At 41.5% G+C, this 18,413-nt stretch overlaps 1 protein-coding gene across 1 annotated transcript in view; it reads left to right on the top strand.

Annotated features, from left to right (window-relative positions):
- The window catches only part of LOC117253861 (NLR family CARD domain-containing protein 3-like), a 30,042-nt gene extending 18,846 nt beyond the window's left edge, over positions 1 to 11,196 (top strand). The window contains exons 7-10 of the mRNA XM_033621649.2: positions 406 to 534; positions 2,189 to 2,317; positions 8,874 to 9,112; positions 9,314 to 11,196. Coding sequence (XP_033477540.2) covers positions 406 to 534; positions 2,189 to 2,317; positions 8,874 to 9,112; positions 9,314 to 11,196 — 2,380 coding nt within the window. The remainder of the gene's footprint in view (positions 1 to 405; positions 535 to 2,188; positions 2,318 to 8,873; positions 9,113 to 9,313) is intronic.
- Positions 11,197 to 18,413: the final 7,217 nt, after the last annotated feature.

The following is an 18,413-nucleotide window of genomic DNA, read 5'->3' as shown; positions in this document are numbered from 1 at the left end:
AAGACTGTGACTCCTGAAATTGACATGATCAGTTAAGGAAAAAAAGGTCTCACTCTTATGGAGTTGTTGGAGCGACAGAAACACTCTGATTGTTCAGTGATGTTACAGAGTGGAGCTTCCTCTCACATAGATGATCTTTAGAAACACAGTAGAGTACAGTAAGTTGTAAGTGTTTGTGAAAAAACTATAGAAATGATTTGAACACAAGTTCATTAAATCAGCCTCAAACATGTAGATGTAGAAACTCTTCACTCTCTCAAATAAACATGTTTCCAGCTGTAGGTAAACTGTTCAGAGATGCAGATGGAGAAGGAATCATCAAATCTTGACCATGTGTCATGTTAATGTTACCTCTGTTCTTTACAAGGTCTAATGATATGTGTAAAACATTTGTTGTTTCCACAGACAGAGAGCAGAGTCTCCAGTGTCCAGCTGCCTGTCTATGAAGAGTGACCGGTCTATGGACAGACCTATAACCTTCAGTAATGAACCTGCACCCTCAGACACAAAGAGTCATTGGAGACAGTTTCAACTGTAAGTTGGCCTGAAGATGTGTTCAGTGTTCAAATTCAATGTATTTTAATATTTTTCAGTTCAGAGAATCAAAATATGTGAAGAGGGAATGGAAATGTGTACAAACAGCCTGCTGATTAAGGTGGTCAAAGGTCACTGTGACCTTGTGTCTGTCTTATTCTCCTCAACGCGATATCGCAAGAACACTTTGAGGGAATTTCATCAGATTTGGCACAAACTTCCACTTGGACTCAAGGATGAACAGATTCAATTTATGGGGTCAAAGGTCAAGGTCACTGTGGCTTAGTCCTTAGCATTCTCATGAATGTCATATCTTGATAACACCCTCAGGAAATTTCTTCAAATTTGGCAAATTCAATAATGAACTGATTAGAATTTGTTTGTCAAAATTCAAGGTCACTGTGGCCGATAAAGACATGTTTTTGGCCATAATTTATTAATTCATACAGTGGTTATGACTAACTTTCCCACAAATGTCCAACAGGATAAAATGGAACAGAGGGGGGGACGTTTGGTCAGATACTAAATTGGTGACACTACTCATGGGTGTTCACCTTGAAACTGTGCTGATTGTATCGATCCTTTGTGCTGCCACATTGAAGATGTATGTAAAGCATCCATGTTTTGGAAGATGTATCTTTTTTGCAGCAACATCCATATTTGAAACATTGCCTACTGTCATGGCTACATATGAAACTCGACTGGTTTACGGAGGCGTACAACTACGAGGCATTCATTTTAGTTTGGCCCTGATCAGAGTATTTTACATTTGGATATCTACTGATGCAGAGTCCGACCTGATACTTATATTTACCTAAATGTTGATTAAATGCGTATCTGACACATTGTAATAACAGCTGTAGCTGCTGAATCTGACACACCTCAGTGCTACTTGATCCAAACACTGGTTCAAGGTACAAAGTTCGGCTTTATTGTCACTTATATAATACATGATTTCACAATGAAATTCTTTTAGGCTGCACCCTCAGAACAAGTATTAGCAGATATTCAAATATCTAATTAAAATAGATGTTACCATGATTAGACAATGAAAAACAAAACAAATTATATAAGAATTTCACTAAAGGGAGAAATAAGGAGAAAAAGGAAATTATATTTACAAGGATATACAGACATACACTTACATTATGTGTACACAAAAAACAATTACAATCTGAAGATCCTGGTTCAAAACTATTAGGTTGATAAGCTTCACTTATTGATTTGATATGAATAAAAGTTCAACTTGAAGACTGTGACTCCTGAAATTGACATGATCAGTTAAGGAAAAAAAGGTCTCACTCTTATGGAGTTGTTGGAGCGACAGAAACACTCTGATTGTTCAGTGATGTTACAGAGTGGAGCTTCCTCTCACATAGATGATCTTTAGAAACACAGTAGAGTACAGTAAGTTGTAAGTGTTTGTGAAAAAACTATAGAAATGATTTGAACACAAGTTCATTAAATCAGCCTCAAACATGTAGATGTAGAAACTCTTCACTCTCTCAAATAAACATGTTTCCAGCTGTAGGTAAACTGTTCAGAGATGCAGATGGAGAAGGAATCATCAAATCTTGACCATGTGTCATGTTAATGTTACCTCTGTTCTTTACAAGGTCTAATGATATGTGTAAAACATTTGTTGTTTCCACAGACAGAGAGCAGAGTCTCCAGTGTCCAGCTGCCTGTCTATGAAGAGTGACCGGTCTATGGACAGACCTATAACCTTCAGTAATGAACCTGCACCCTCAGACACAAAGAGTCATTGGAGACAGTTTCAACTGTAAGTTGGCCTGAAGATGTGTTCAGTGTTCAAATTCAATGTATTTTAATATTTTTCAGTTCAGAGACTCAAAATATGTGAAGAGGGAATGGAAATGTGTACAAACAGTCTGCTGATTAAGGTGGTCAAAGGTCACTGTGACCTTGTGTCTGTCTTATTCTCCTCAACGCGATATCGCAAGAACACTTTGAGGGAATTTCATCAGATTTGGCACAAACTTCCACTTGGACTCAAGGATGAACAGATTCAATTTATGGGGTCAAAGGTCAAGGTCACTGTGGCTTAGTCCTTAGCATTCTCATGAATGTCATATCTTGATAACACCCTCAGGAAATTTCTTCAAATTTGGCAAATTCAATAATGAACTGATTAGAATTTGTTTGTCAAAATTCAAGGTCACTGTGGCCGATAAAGACATGTTTTTGGCCATAATTTATTAATTCATACAGTGGTTATGACTAACTTTCCCACAAATGTCCAACAGGATAAAATGGAACAGAGGGGGGGACGTTTGGTCAGATACTAAATTGGTGACACTACTCATGGGTGTTCACCTTGAAACTGTGCTGATTGTATCGATCCTTTGTGCTGCCACATTGAAGATGTATGTAAAGCATCCATGTTTTGGAAGATGTATCTTTTTTGCAGCAACATCCATATTTGAAACATTGCCTACTGTCATGGCTACATATGAAACTCGACTGGTTTACGGAGGCGTACAACTACAAGGCATTCATTTTAGTTTGGCCCTGATCAGAGTATTTTACATTTGGATATCTACTGATCCAGAGTCTGACCTGAACTCCCACTTGGACGCAAGGATGAACAGATTCAGTTTTGGTGGTGCTCAAAAAACATATTTTTGGCCATCACTTCACATGCATATTATGACAACATTTCCCACAAATGTCCAATAGGATAAAATGGAACAGAAGAGGAGACATTTGGTCAGATAATGAATCAATGACACTAATCTTGGGTGTCCATCTTGAAATTGTGCTGATTATATAGATCTTCTGTCCTGCCAGGTTTAAGATGTTTGTAAGGCATCAGTGTTTTAAAACATGAAGCTTTGCAGCAACATCTGTATTTGAAGTATTGTCAGCGAGTGATGCACCGATATGAATTTTTTTAAAACTGACACACTGACCGTTAATTTCACATTTTTTCTACTTTTCATCTGAATATCAGAAGTCTTTCAAGTAACTATGACAAATTCCTTCAATATTTATCTTTACTCAGAGACATGACTTTCCGTAATTGCTTTATCTGAATCATGGCTTACAGAAGACTCTAAAGAAATCTTTAAATTACCTAATTACAACTCAGTTCATCATGTAAGAAAAAATAGATCTGGAGGTGGCATATCTCTTTTTATTCATGCTGATTATGACTTCAAAATAAGGGATGACCTTTCTTTGAAAACAGATAGGGCTGATGTGGAATCTCTTTCTGTGGAGCTCTCTAGTGTCTCTGGTGGACAGAATGTTATTGTTGGGGTTCTTGATCACCCACCTGATTCTGTCATCAAAGACTTTAATGAAAGTTTGTTCTGTTCACTTGGCCTTATCAACAGAGAGAAAAAGCTTTGTTACATTTTAGAAGATTTTAATTTAAATCTCCTTAAACATAATTCAGATACCCTTATTGGGGACTTTCTAAATGTTCTCTATTCTAGTTATTTCTTCCCTCTTATTCTTAAATCAATACGAGTTAATTGAAAAATCTGCAACTTGACCAAAGGAATGAAATCTGGTATTCTATATTCAGACTTGTGAGATCATTTTCCTATATTCCAACTCTCTGTGAACAAGGTTAGTAGAGCTGAAAATTCTAAGCTAATAACACCTAAAGAAATATGAGTAAGAAAAACATTGATGAGTTTAGACATGCTTGGCAGTGTTTCCTGGGATGATGTATATGAAGAGAATAATGCTGATTTAGCATATCAGAAATTTATGAAAGTTATTAGCTCTTGTTTCAGTGAATGTTTTCCCATAGGAAGATCTACCAAGAAATGTCACCAAGGCGTCAATAAGCCATGGTTCACAGCTGATTTGTTGAAGCTGCTGAGGAAAAAGAACAAACTGTATGAAAGATATATCTTAAATCCTACTCCTCTTACTCATGGTGCTTATAAATCCTATAGAAATACTATTAGAAAATTCAAATAATTCTAATGAATTCTATTAGAGCTGCAAAAAAGAAATAGTGATAATGACGTGGCCAGTGATGAATTAAACAGGTGTTCAAACAACATTAAATCCACATGGAAAGTATTAAACCAGCTGCTTCAAAGAGAAAAAAAACTACCTCAGAATTACCTTCTGTCTTTCTGAATGGGGAGGATTGTTAAGTAACCCATTTGATATAGCTGAACAGTTTAATGATTTCTTTGTTAATATTGGTAAGAAATTAGCAAATAAAATTACTACTAGTCATGTAAACCCATTGGATTTTATTCAAGGGACATTTCCTGTTATGTCTTCTTTCAGGATCCCCGATATCCAGGAAATAAGTGACATAATTGATCACTTGAAAACATCTGCAGCTGGCCATGACAATATTCCAGTATCTCTTGTCCAGCAGGTGAAACAATTAATCTTGCAACCACTTTCCTACATCTTTTCCCTGTCTTTAAAAACAGGAGTTGTGCCAGAAGATTTAAAATTTGCCAAAGTAATTCCCTTGTTTAAAGTGGATGATCCATGTTGTTTGAACAATTATAGGCCCATAACTATTTTGCCATGTTTTTCAAAAATACTACAAAAAATGATCTACAACAGGATTCTTCTTCATTTAGATTTCAAAACAATTCTTTACAATCATCAATATGGTTTTTGAAAAAAATATTCCACTTACATAGCTCTGCTTCACCTGATTGACATGGTTACATCTGCTCTCGAAAACAATGAATTTGTTTGTAGTATATTCTTAGACATTTCTAAAGCATTTGATACTATAAATCACAATATCGTATTGACTATATCTTATTAGTTATATAAATATGGTTTTCAAGATGTAACTCATAAATGGTTGACAAATTATGTTTCTAACAGAGCTCAGTTTGTTTGTGTTAAGGGATGCTATTCTAACAGAGCTAAACTACACTGTGGGATTCTGCAGGGATCCATTCAGACCACTATTATTTCTTATTTACATAAATGATTATGATGATGATGATCCTCGGATTGGGTATCCTGGCGATCCTGTATATTTTAGAAATATATTTTTTTTATAAGACAGTGGTTATTAGCTGATGGCTTGCTCACCTCCAGACACACCCACCGGTGCTATCGGCCACTGGGATGGCTCTATCAGCTGAGCCCAGGTAGACCGGCCCTTACATTATGCTGCTCCTGGCAGTATGGCAAGAGACGCTGGCGAGTGAGAAATGAGCCAGAGGTCCTCTGCGTATTCGGCCTACCACGGTATTTTACACCGCTCAAAGTCTGTGAAATAGGTGCGCTTCCCTGTGGAATATCATCCATCCGGCCACCACGGATATCAAGGGATCCTACGGAGCCTCCACGCCTGAAACAACGCCGGAGTGTTATGGCATTCACCCACGGTCCTGTGAGTTGGCAAAAGCCAGATTTGGATAGTATTTAAATAAAAAACAAACCTTAACTTGGATGCATTCTTTTTTTTTTTTTCTTTCTTAATGCTTTGCAAAGTATCAGATCGGATACAAAAAAAATGTGACCGGGACTTCCCTATAAATGATATAGCAAATGTTTCAAATCTCTCCTATCATGTTTGCAGACGACACAACCCTTGTTCTCTCACACTCAAACTTCAGTTCATTGATTGAAAATGCAAATGTTGGTTTAGGTGCCTACGTTGCGTGGTTTAAAGCCTCAGTGTGTAAAAATGGTGAGTAACAGTGACATCAGTGGTCAAATTCAGATTGCAGGGCTCACTTGCGCTCACTCGCTCACCCCTCCCGTCGGGTAAGTGACGGTGGCCTCGTAGGACAAAAAGCCTTGCGCAGACAGCAGAGCTGGCACGAGTTTTTCAGGAGTATCTAGCGACGAGGTGAATATTTATTTAGGAATCTAAACCATGTTACGATATTGTAGCGACCCTGCAGTAAATGTTCTGTCATATTGTCAGTGTGAGTTAATGGCATCTTTGGGATTGAATGAGTATAGGTAGGGGGGCGGGGGGCGAGCGTGACGGGGATGAGGACTGTGTGAGTGCGCGTGCTGGTGTGTGTATGAGCGAGCTGGAGGAGAGAGCAGGAGTGCACAGTTGGAGTTACAGCTAAGTTCTTGTTTGTTGGTTGTTTTGGCGTAGTTACGGCCAACAGTAACCTGTACTGTTCAGTTTTAAACAGTGGTTTGCCGAATAACTGCGTCATCCTTTCCACACGTCCAGGCGGACGCTAAAATATGTTATAGCTTACCAGTGAGATATAGGTTATCTGTGAGTTATATGTTAGGAGTGTTTTATTTCTAATTGTTTTGGTAACACGAGCAAACATTAGCACAGTAATGCTAAAATAACACATTTTATGTGATAGTCACGGCTCAGTGCGGCAAATATAGGTTGATACGATTATAATATATGCGTTTCCAGAGTGTTCTTCCACAGGAGTTTTTTCCACCTGGAATAAGCAACGCCAATATTCACTCGCGTTTTGTCACGTCCTCGCTTATGTGATCTTTTTCTTTTATTTGGTGGCGTGGTTTCCCTCTTATGAGGCAAAACATATGTGAGGTATCAACAACAAGATTCCTGGGAATTATCATTAATTAGTAGAAAAATAAATAAATGTATTGGTATAATAAGGAAGGTTAGCCATCTCATCACCAGAAATTGTCTTTTTACTCTATTACAGTTTGATTTATCCTCATCTTTCATATTGCAATTTAGTTTGGGGGAGTACATATCCCACTACTCTCCAAAAGATTTTGACCCTTCAGAAACGCTTTGTTAGAATTGTATCCCAATCAGAGCCATGTACTCCCTCTGTCCCTTTATTTCAGAATCTTGAGATCCTTAAAATTTATGATATTAATGTTTTTCAAATATGTGTTTTTATTTATAAGATTCTCTACTAAACTGAAGAAAATATCCCAGAACAGTTTAGGACTTACTTTGTAGCAAATTCACTTGTTCATTCCTATACTAATGTAGAAACATAAATTTAAAGGTCTGGAGCTGGGCCAGAAAGCTCGCGACCTCGTTCCCATCTTCTCGAACAGACTTTCTTTGTTTTCTATTAGATATCAAAAAACTCAAATACTCAGAGGTCAAAAAATCACTGGAGACACGTAGAATCAGATGCAACTGAGTTTAATGTGCTCGCAGGCAACAAACACATCACAACTCAATGAGTCAAGCTCCGGAGCAGGACTGGAATTTCTTTGTCTGCACCCGTTTTTATTGTGAAGATTTCCGCTGAGTCGTCTTTTTCTTAATCCTTCCCACTTGGCACTTATCGTAACGGTATCACATTTCTGCTGAGTTTCCACTTTTTCTTTAGTCCTCCCCACCATATCGGTGTCACATTTCTCCATTCTCCCCCTGATGGCTGCCGCTTTACTTGCACTCGTTCATAATAGTATCCCCGCTCTCCTTTTCTCCCTTGGAGAAAATCTAAAAATCCAAAATCTTTGTTTCGGTACCAATACCAATATGAATTTCGATACTTTACGATACTCTTCGGTACTAAGGAAAAGTCCTTTTGGATACAAACCTTTAGAACAATAAATAGTAGGGGTGTAACGGTACCAAAAAATCATGGTTCGGTAAGTACCTCGGTACGGACGTCACGGTTTGGTAACTCAAATGTTCCACCAAGTTTGTGTTGTCTCATGTTGTCTCCCTTTGCGAGGCAGACTTTCTCTTGTCTTTTTTCACGTATGCCAGCTGCGAATGTTGATACAGGTGTTGTCATACACACCACTTGCGCAATATGTGCTCAGTCAGCTCAATCAGATGAACTGCAGCTCATTAACATCTGAAGTTTTAGGGAATATTCTGCTGAACTAATAAAGTGGAGACACAAATTTTGCACCACTGATGGTAATTAGTGACAGTTTTAGTAAATATCTCCTCTGGTGGCTTCAGATGAAGAAACTGAAAGTGATGTTCAGTAGAATCTCCATGTTTCAGTCTGTCAGCCTCAGACAGTTGAATCTACTTTAAGGTGTCCCATCATCTGACGCTCATGTGGATTTCAAAGCAGTTCACCAGCTAAAGAATGAATGATAAGAGGATGAATTACTTGAGACATGTGATTAATCATTGTTCCAAAGTTTGTCTGAATTACACAGCATGTCCACCAAAAACACCAAAACTAAAACCACCTGAGGATCAACTGCCTCTCATCAAGAACAGTTTAACTGTAAGGAAATGTTGAAAGACATGAGGAAAGTTTGAGCCTTTTGAAAGTTGTCTCACAGTGGAGCAGAACATTACTCAGGAGGTTTTCATGAAGCTCCACCATGAGATATTTGAACTGTCAGTGATTAAGTGTGTGAATAAAACAAAGTATTTCCACAAGAGGTGGCAGGACGAGGTCTAAAGAATGTGTTCATCTCCACAGAGAGAAGAAGAAGAGGAGTCGTGTTTCTGGGGAGGAGCAGCCGTCCTGCTGTGCTTTGTGTCAGGACGTCCTGAAGGATCCAGTCTCTACCAACTATGGACACTGGTTTGCCAGACTGTGCATCACCTCACACTGGGACCAGTCTGCTTCATCAGGAGACTCCTCCTGTCCCCAGTGTGGGAAAAGATCCAGAACAAGAGCTGGACTGCCGACAGCCAGTCAGACCATCACTGTACAAAGTAAGACTGTACATCTGTCCTCTGATGTGATCATGTCTAAACACAGGATTCCTCTTGGTTTATTTGTTATGTTGTACAGCATACACATAAAAGATTGTTATTAAAGTCATACAATTTTAAATTCTTTAATTTAATGTTGGTCATGAAAATAATCATCAGCTTCTCTTTTCCTTTAGTCTCACAGTGTTCCTTCTCTTTCAGGAGATAGTGGTCGGCAGGAGGTTTTAGATGAACATAAGATCAGTCTGAGGAGGAGATGTGAACATGTGACTGAAGGAAGTGATGAAACAGGAAGTGAAACCCTCCTCAACAGGATCTACACTGAGCTCTACATCACAGAGGGACAGAGTGAAGAGGTTAATACCCAACATGAGGTGACACAGCTTGAGACAGCTTCCAAGAAGAAGATCCTCCATGACACTCCAATCAAGTGTCACGAAATCTTTAAAGCTTTACCTGACCAACAGAAACACATCAGAGTTGTTCTTACGAATGGTGTCGCTGGCATTGGAAAAACCTTCTTGGTGCAGAAGTTCACTCTGGACTGGGCAGAGGGTTTGGAAAACCAAGATATCAGTCTGGTGATTCTGCTTTCGTTCAGGGAGCTGAACTTGATCAAATATGAGCAGTACAGTCTTCTCACTCTGCTCCATGTTTTCCATCCAACATTACAGAAGGTAACAGCAGAGGAGCTCGCTGTCTGTAAAGTTCTGTTCATCTTTGACGGCCTGGATGAAAGCAGACTGTCTCTGGATTTCCACAACAATGAGGTTGTGACTGATGTCACACAGAAGTCATCAGTCAATGTGCTGCTGACAAACCTCATCAAGGGGAATCTACTTCCCTTGGCTCTCGTCTGGATAACTTCCCGACCTGCAGCAGCCAATCAGATCCCTCCTGCATGTGTTGACAGGGTAACAGAAGTACGAGGCTTCACTGACGCCCAGAAGGAGGAGTACTTCAGGAGGAGAGTCAGTGATGAAGAGCTGTCCAGCAGAATGATTTCACACATCAAGACATCCAGGAGCCTCCACATCATGTGTCTAATCCCAGTCTTCTGCTGGATCACTGCCACAGTTCTGGATCACATGTTGACTACAGAGCAGAGAGGAGAGCTGCCCAAGACCCTGACTGACCTGTACTCACACTTCCTGTTGGTTCAGACAAAGAGGAAGAAGCAGAAGTATGATGAGGGACATGAGATGAGTCTACAGGAGTTGACGGCGGCTGACAGGAAAGTTCTTCTGAAGCTGGGGAGGCTGGCGTTTGAACATCTGGAGAAAGGAAACATCATGTTCTACCAAGAAGACCTGGAGCGCTGTGGTCTTGATGTCACAGAGGCCTCGGTGTTCTCAGGAGTTTGTACACAAATCTTCAAAAGAGAGAGTGTGATCTTCCAGAAAACAGTCTACTGCTTCGTTCATCTGAGCATTCAGGAGTTCCTGGCTGCTGTCTACATGTTCCACTGTTTCACCAACGGGAAGACAGAGGTACTGGAGAACTTCCTGGGGAAAGACTGGGATAATGACAGATACCTGGAGCATGAACTGGATGAAGCCGAGAATGGTTTCTCTACCCTGAAGGACTTCCTGGGGAAAGACTGGGATAAATACAGATCCCTGGATGTCTTCCTGAAGAAAGCCATGGAGAAATCCCTCCAAAGTGAAAATGGTCACCTGGACCTGTTTGTCCGTTTCCTTCATGGCCTTTCTCTGGAGTCCAACCAGAGACTATTGGGAGGCCTGCTGGGTCGTACAGACAACAGTCCAGAAATCATCCAGAGAGCCATCAACAACCTGAAGAAGATGAGCAGTGACAAGATCTCTCCTGACAGAAGCATCAACATCTTCCACTGTCTGCTGGAGATGAACGACCACTCAGTACATCAGGAGATCCAAGAGTTCCTTAAGTCAGAGAACAGGTCAGAGAAGAAACTCTCTGAGATCCACTGCTCAGCTCTGGCCTACATGCTGCAGATGTCAGAGGAGGTTCTGGATGAGTTGGACCTGAAGAAGTACAATACATCGTGGGAAGGACGACAGAGACTGATTCCGGCTGTGAGGAACTGCAGAAAGGCTCTGTGAGTCCAGATGTGATTAACATCATGAATTATTGTAGATTAGTAGTTTAGTTCTTCAAATATACACAGAATAAAATTCTTAATAATAATAATCCAGTGATTTTGGAGCCACGAAGTACAGAGGATGTTAGTGGATGCCACATCCCCTTCTTAAAGCAAATGGACCAAAAGAAAAATAATGCTCAAATTATATTTAAATAACTTTTAATTCTCTATATCCTTTTTTTATACTTAACTACCTTCACTCAAATCAGTCATCAAAACAGGACATGTCAAACTGTTTTATCATCAAATGCATAAAATCAATATAAAGAGTCCTCTTTCATAATAACGTATTTTAATATATGTGTCATAACAGACTTTCTGGCTGTGGACTCAATGAGACTCACTGTGAAATCATGACCTCTACTCTTAAGTCCAACACCTGCCACCTGAGAGAGCTGGACCTGAGTTACAACAACCTGCAGGATTCAGGAGTGAAGCAGCTGTGTGCTGGACTGGAGAGTCCAAACTGTAGACTGGAGACTCTGAGGTCAGTTCACTTGTTTACGTAGTTATTTTTGGTGTATATTGAATTCAAATCCTTGACTGAGGTCACAAAGCTTTACAATTTTCTCCAGAAATGTTATGTCTTTCCAAATGGCTGAACCATCAGTAACAAAAGTAGAGAAATGATGATTTAGAATGACATCATCGAGTTTGAGATTCATCAAAACAAATTTAGGATTCCTGAGGTTCTGGGTTATTCTTGTTTTCATGTTAACATTAACTAATTCTTTGAAGCCACAGACCTTTAGATGAAAACAAAAAGCAAATAAATAGTCTGCACTGGAAACATCATTGTCTTAAAGGGCACATTCATATATTTCAATCTATCTCAATAGAATACTCAGGTGTCCATATGTACATTCAAAGAGGTATTATCTCTGTCAGATGTAAGCCTGCAGGGGATCATGCATTTGGTTTTGAGTATTTGTACCTGTCTGTCTGTCTGTCTGTCTGTCTGCAGCTAATCTCACAAACTATTGGACCAATCAGCCTCATGTTTTGTGTAAACATTTATGACTGGATGTTCAATGACTTCTTGTGGTTGCAGTGATTCACAGTTGTTGAAAACCTGTTTTATGGACTATATTATACCGTCATTGACTGCTGACTTATCATTTCTTAAGTGTCTGGTAGGGGCCATAAATTTTCTGGCAGTTGACTCAGCTAAAAACAACAAGCTTTACTGTCTGTTGACTCAATGGGCTCTAGTTTCCCGGTGCAGCGCAGGGTGGCGAACCCCGCGCAGAGCTGGTGTCGAGCAGCGCAACCTGAGGTGCGCTCAGTTTGGTAGTTTAGCAGACCGAGGTGCGCTGAGATGGGTGTGGCGGCGCAGCAGGTGGAGTTGTCGACAGATCCAGCTTGGCGCAGTGACAGTTTCGTGCCAAAAGGCTTCGCCGAAGGTGCGCTAAAAGCTCGCCATCTAAAACCAGGTCTACTGTCAGCGCAGGCGGAGCACAGCCGGTGTAAGCCGAAGTTTGGCTGACCGGTGGACAGTGCGCACACGTCACCAAAACCTCACAGGCAGGTTTCCAGAATATCAGGCAAAAAAAACACTATTCAATGCAACTTCCTTACAATCAGCACATAAATGTATATCTGTTTCGACTGTCCCGTCACATCTGATGTCAGATCAAAGGGGATTGGCACCGTTTGGCACGCGTAATGGAAACCCAACCTGATTTGATTAACACAGCTGCAAACTAATGAGTTCACATCCCTCTCAGCCAACTACAAACAGCCACAGCATCAGATAGGGAGTATATATTCAGCAGTGAGACTGCGAGAGAGAAAGAGAGCGCACGCACATGAGAGAAACGCAACTGTGTTGACCTCCTCCCAGGCTACCTTTGCATCATCAGCCCGTGGAGGTCTGCTCACAGTTTCGTATATTCGGACACTGCGAGCTTGGACCTCCATCACATACAAACATCAGTTTCCTCCTGGGAGAAGTTTGGCCATCTGACGCCGCTGCTCTCTTCTGCCATGGGGAATTGAGTAAACTCTCATTACGCCTTCGCATGGCGCATTTAAGGGCGAGGAGAGGGGCTCATTTGATTGGTGCGATGTGTGTAAAACCCACTCCACGCCTTCTCTCCTCCCTCTTTCCGACTTGCGCAGGTAGGAGGGACGGAGGTGGGACAGACGAGTAGTTTCGCCAGGTGTGCCAAACTTGCAAAATCCGCCTGGCCACACCCAGTTGGCGAAGCACAGGTGCGCTGCGCCCCCACCTCGCCCGGTCTGCGAAACTAGAGGCCTTAGACAGATTTGTGAACAATATTTGAGGGAAATGGTCTTTTGTGTGTATAGAAAATGTTTTAGATCTTTGAGTTCAGCTCATGAAAAATGGGAGCAAAAACAAAAGTGTTGCGTTTATATTTTTGTTCAGTGCAAATACAAAAAAATAGTGTGTCAGTCTCAGGTGTGCAGTTAAGTTGGTCATATTCGCTCTTTTTGTTGAGATGGTTTTAGAACAAACCTGGCACACCGGCTCGTCCAAATTACTGGGCTCCCCTCTGACATTTGGTTTAAATTCAAAACACTCCCATACAGGGGCCGTGGCATTTGGTTTAGAAACAAGTTCCCTGTCTTTCTCTTACGCTCAACTGTTTTCTTTTTTCTCCGCCTCATCTCCCCCTCATGAAGATCGCACTACGTCTGTGTGTGTAGCCCATAGCCCCGCCTCCCCCACAGAGACAAAGACACTCGATGAAAAGAGCTTTCCCGCCGTTCATTATGCTAAAGGTATTTTTTCGCTGTCGCTCAGTTCGCCCCTTTGATATCGCTTCATTGCTCAGTTGCAATCGCTCGTCAATGTGGCAGAAATCAACAGACTCGCTTTTTTGCTTTGATAACGTCAATGAAGCGATCAGGGAATTTCAGGGAGGGGAGGGGGGGTTCTTGACTGTCATGACATGTCAGCTTCATTAAAAGTATAGCTGCAAATGAAAAGCAACAATAGATGTAAAAACACACAGAGACAATACATCTGTGATTAGTCCCCTAATTTAATTTTAACAATTTATTCAATCTTCTCCAATTTCTCGTTTTATTTTAGGGATGCACCGAATATTCGGTAACCGAATATATTCGGCTGAATATTGCAAAAAAACCACACATTTGGTATTTGGTGGAATAAGTTAAAAGCAAGGCCGAATAATAGCGACGTGTTTTGATAACACAATCAAACGGCGTGCCGTGACGGGCGGAATAAAATGTCTGCAGTGTGGCGATCCGTCCTTCACCGCATTTGCAACTAAAAATAGTTGTGAGCGAGCAAAATAGGCTTAAATCATTCAGCACGCTGTGCGAGCAGCCTACAGATTTCAACCACCAGCAGAAACAAATGGCGAATGCCACCGGTTGTGGGTTGAACGGGGGTCACAGACACAGACAGGAATGTATTCCTGTCAAATACGGCGGCCATCAGCTTACCGGCGGCGGAGAAGTCAGTTCCAATAAGGTAAAGGTAAAGTTCCACTGATTGTCACACACCTGAATGTGTGAAATTTGTTCTCCGCATTTGACCCATCCCCTGAGGGAGCGGTGAGCAGCAGCGGTGCCGCGCTCGGGAATCATGTGGTGATCTAACCCCCCAGTTCCAACCCCTGATGCTGAGTGCCAAGCAGGGAGGCAATGGGTCCCATTTTTATAGTCTTTGGTATGACCTGGCCGGGGATCGAACCCACGACCTCCCAGTCTCAGGGCGGACACTCTACCACAAGGCCACTGAGCTGGTATAAATATAATATAATATCCTCTTCTTGGCGTCACGACTGCCCAGAAGTACCTGAACGGCCGAGCCAGCCGAACACAGGTATGTGATGTTTCAGAGGAGAAACGAGCTTTTCACGGCCCACAAACCTCACCACACTTTAGGGACTGTTCGTTACTTATGAAGGGACTGTCGGGGGAGGAGGGTGGCTGGTTGATTCTTATTTTATTTATTTATTTTATTTTGATCCCCGCTATGTTTATCACTGATCGATGCTGTTTTTGAAGTACGAATAAGTCAATAAGTAAGTTATTCCACTGAAATATCATTGATGTATTATAGAAAAGTGATTTATCTTTTTGCATGGGTCCAGAACTTTTCGCATCTAAAAACTACATACAGTATTGGCTGATATCACTAGTGTTGCAGGGTATACTGATAACGGTAGACGGCGGTACTAAAACTCCACAGTACATATGATAGTTCAAAGTCCAATCACAAGAGGGCCGTCCCGGCGCACACTAGTCAATAACGGCTCGCGCTGGCCACCTGGCACTCAATATGCTGCTGTAGTGGTTTGTTTTCCAGACATGTGAGTGTCTTTGAGCAGTGAAAGTTATTATTTATTTCTTTTTACTTGTTTTACTCGCATTTGCAACTAAAAATAAAATAGATTTGAGCGAGCAAAATAAATCATTCAGCACGCTGTGCGAGTACAGATTTCAACCAGCAGCAGAAACGAAAGACGAATCCTGCCAGTTGTGGGTTGAACGGGGATCACAGACAGGATATGGCTTTCAAATACGGCGGCCATAGTGCTCTGTGCCGCAACATAACGGCGACAGAGAAGTCCGACTCCAGGTCCAGTAATTTCCTCTTTCGTTGGTGTCATGACTGCCCAGCCGCCAGCTGCCACCTGAACAGCCGAGCTGTGGCAGCACAGGTATGTGGCGTGTCAGAGGAGAAACGAGCTGTTCACATTTCTCTCTTTGTGGCAGGTAATGGCCCACAAACCTCACCGCACTTTAGGGACTGTTATGTATTATGTTGTAGTACTGGAGTTACCACTAGGTGGTGCTGTAAGAATACAAGTGCTGTGCTGTATATGTTGAAGCTGCACGAGTAAACACTGTTCAGTCTGATTCAAGCCGTCTCCTCCTTGAGTCCTATATATTACATGGTGTCATACGCGGGATTAAAAAGATAAAAAAGAACCCAGAAGATGAAAGATGGAGCTGCAAAAACCTCCAGGAACGTTGAGCTTAGAAGGGAATCTAGCTGAAAACTGGAGAGTCTGGATTCAAAAGTTTAACATATATCTCATCGCTAGTGGAATAGCAGAGAAGTCGGAGAAAATAAAATGCGCCACTTTTCTCCATGTTGCCGGGGACGACGCCATCAAGGTATTCAACACGTTTCAGTTTGACGACAATGTTGATGATCTGGACGTATTGAAAGATCTGTTTAAAAACTACTGTGAACCTCGAAAAAACCTGACGTACCAGAGACATTTGTTTTTCACAAGGGCGCAAGGAAATACAGAGTCTATTGATGCGTACGTCACAGACTTAAAAAACAAAGCAAAAGACTGCGAGTTTGGAGACTTAACCGAGTCATTAATAAGAGACAGAGTTGTATGTGGAATCACACATGACCAGATTCGAGGCAGACTGCTGAGAGAGCCGGAATTAACGCTACAGAGAGCAGTGGACATTTGCCGTGCTAGCGAGGTGAGCCAAACTCAGCTGAAAAAGTTACATGAAGAAACTGAAGTACCGGTTCAGAAATTATACAGGCAAAAAACATATGGAAAAAAGAAGAGACCACAAGTTCAACCAAAGGCAGAAAAACCACAAGCAGACTGTGATAAATGCGGGTATAAACATGAGCCTAGAAAGTGCCCTGCATATGGCCAAACTTGCAACTCTTGTCACCGGAAGAATCACTATGCAAAAATGTGCATGAGCCGTGGACGGAAAGAAATCCGACGGAAAATACAAGGTATTGAACGTGACACAGCAAGTGATGATGACATGTTCATAGGGACAATTGAACTGGAACAAAAAGAAGTGAGCCATGTTAAAAAGCTAGACAAAGTGGATGAGCAAACAGATAAGGATGACTGGACTGCAACGCTGAACATAAACAACCAGACACTCACTGTACTGATAGATACAGGTGCTAACTGTAATGTCATGTCCAAAAGAGAATTCGATGCACTGAAATTGACTGAAAAGAACCTGGACAAATCTTGCTTTAAGTTAGTGGGCTTTTTTGGGCAAAAAGAGAAGCCACTAGGGCAGAAGACCATTAAATGCCAATACAAAGACAAAGAGTTAAATGTGGACTTTCAAGTCATAAAGCATGATACAAAAGCAGTATTGGGAAAGGATTCTAGTGTTGCTTTTGGTATGGTGAAGAGGATATATGGAGTGGAAGAAAAAACACAGACATATTGAGTGAATATGAAGATTTATTCACAGGACTGGGCTGTGTCCCAGGAGTTCACCATATTCAGGTAAACCCAGCTGTTACACCAGTGATTCATCCTCCTAGAAAGGTCCCAGTAGCCCTGAAAAAAGACATTGAAAAGGAATTAAAAAGGATGGAAAACCTTGGTGTCATCGAAAAACAAACTGAGCCTACAGAATGGGTCAGCAGCATGGTGACTGTTGTGAAACCAAACAAGATAAGGATATGCCTTGACCCACAGGACCTAAATAAAGCAATACAAAGAGAACACTATCCTCTGAAAACTGTGGAGGAAGTTGTGGCTGAAATGCCAAAAGCAAAGGTCTTCTCAGTTGTGGATGCAAACCAAGGCTACTGGCAAATCCAGTTGGATGAAGAGAGCTCCAGACTATGTACCTTTAACTCACCATCAGGAAGGTACAAGTTTAAGAGACTTCCCTTTGGAATATCTTCAGCACCAGAGGTGTTCCAGAGATGCCTGTCACAGCATCTAGAAGGACTGGACGGAGTCGTCAATGTGATGGATGACATTCTTGTGTGGGGTGAAGACAGAGAGTCACACAACAACAGACTGAGGAAGCTGTTCGATCGACTGAGGAGCATAAACTTGAAACTAAACAGAGACAAATGCAAAATCGGACTGAGTGAAATCAGCTACATAGGGCATGTGCTTAGCGAAGATGGATTGAAAACTGACATGAACAAAGTGCGAGCCAAGAAATGCCTGAGCCAAAAGACAAAACAGAGCTACAGAGATTCATGGGCATGGTGCAGTACTTGGCCAAGTTTATTCCAAATCTCTCAGAAGTATCTGCACCACTCAGGAAGCTGCTAGAAGGAGAAACCACCTGGCATTGGGAGAGTGAGCAACAAAAGAGCTTCACACGACTGAAAGAGCTTGTGAGTAACACTCCAGTGTTAAAATATTATGATGTGGAGAAGCCTGTCACACTGTCACTCGACGCCAGTTCTGGTGGTTTGGGAGCAGT

This window comes from Epinephelus lanceolatus, chromosome 6 (genome assembly GCF_041903045.1).
Source record: "Epinephelus lanceolatus isolate andai-2023 chromosome 6, ASM4190304v1, whole genome shotgun sequence".
Taxonomy (NCBI): domain Eukaryota; kingdom Metazoa; phylum Chordata; class Actinopteri; order Perciformes; family Serranidae; genus Epinephelus; species Epinephelus lanceolatus.
This window is presented reverse-complemented; position numbering and strand designations above follow the sequence as displayed.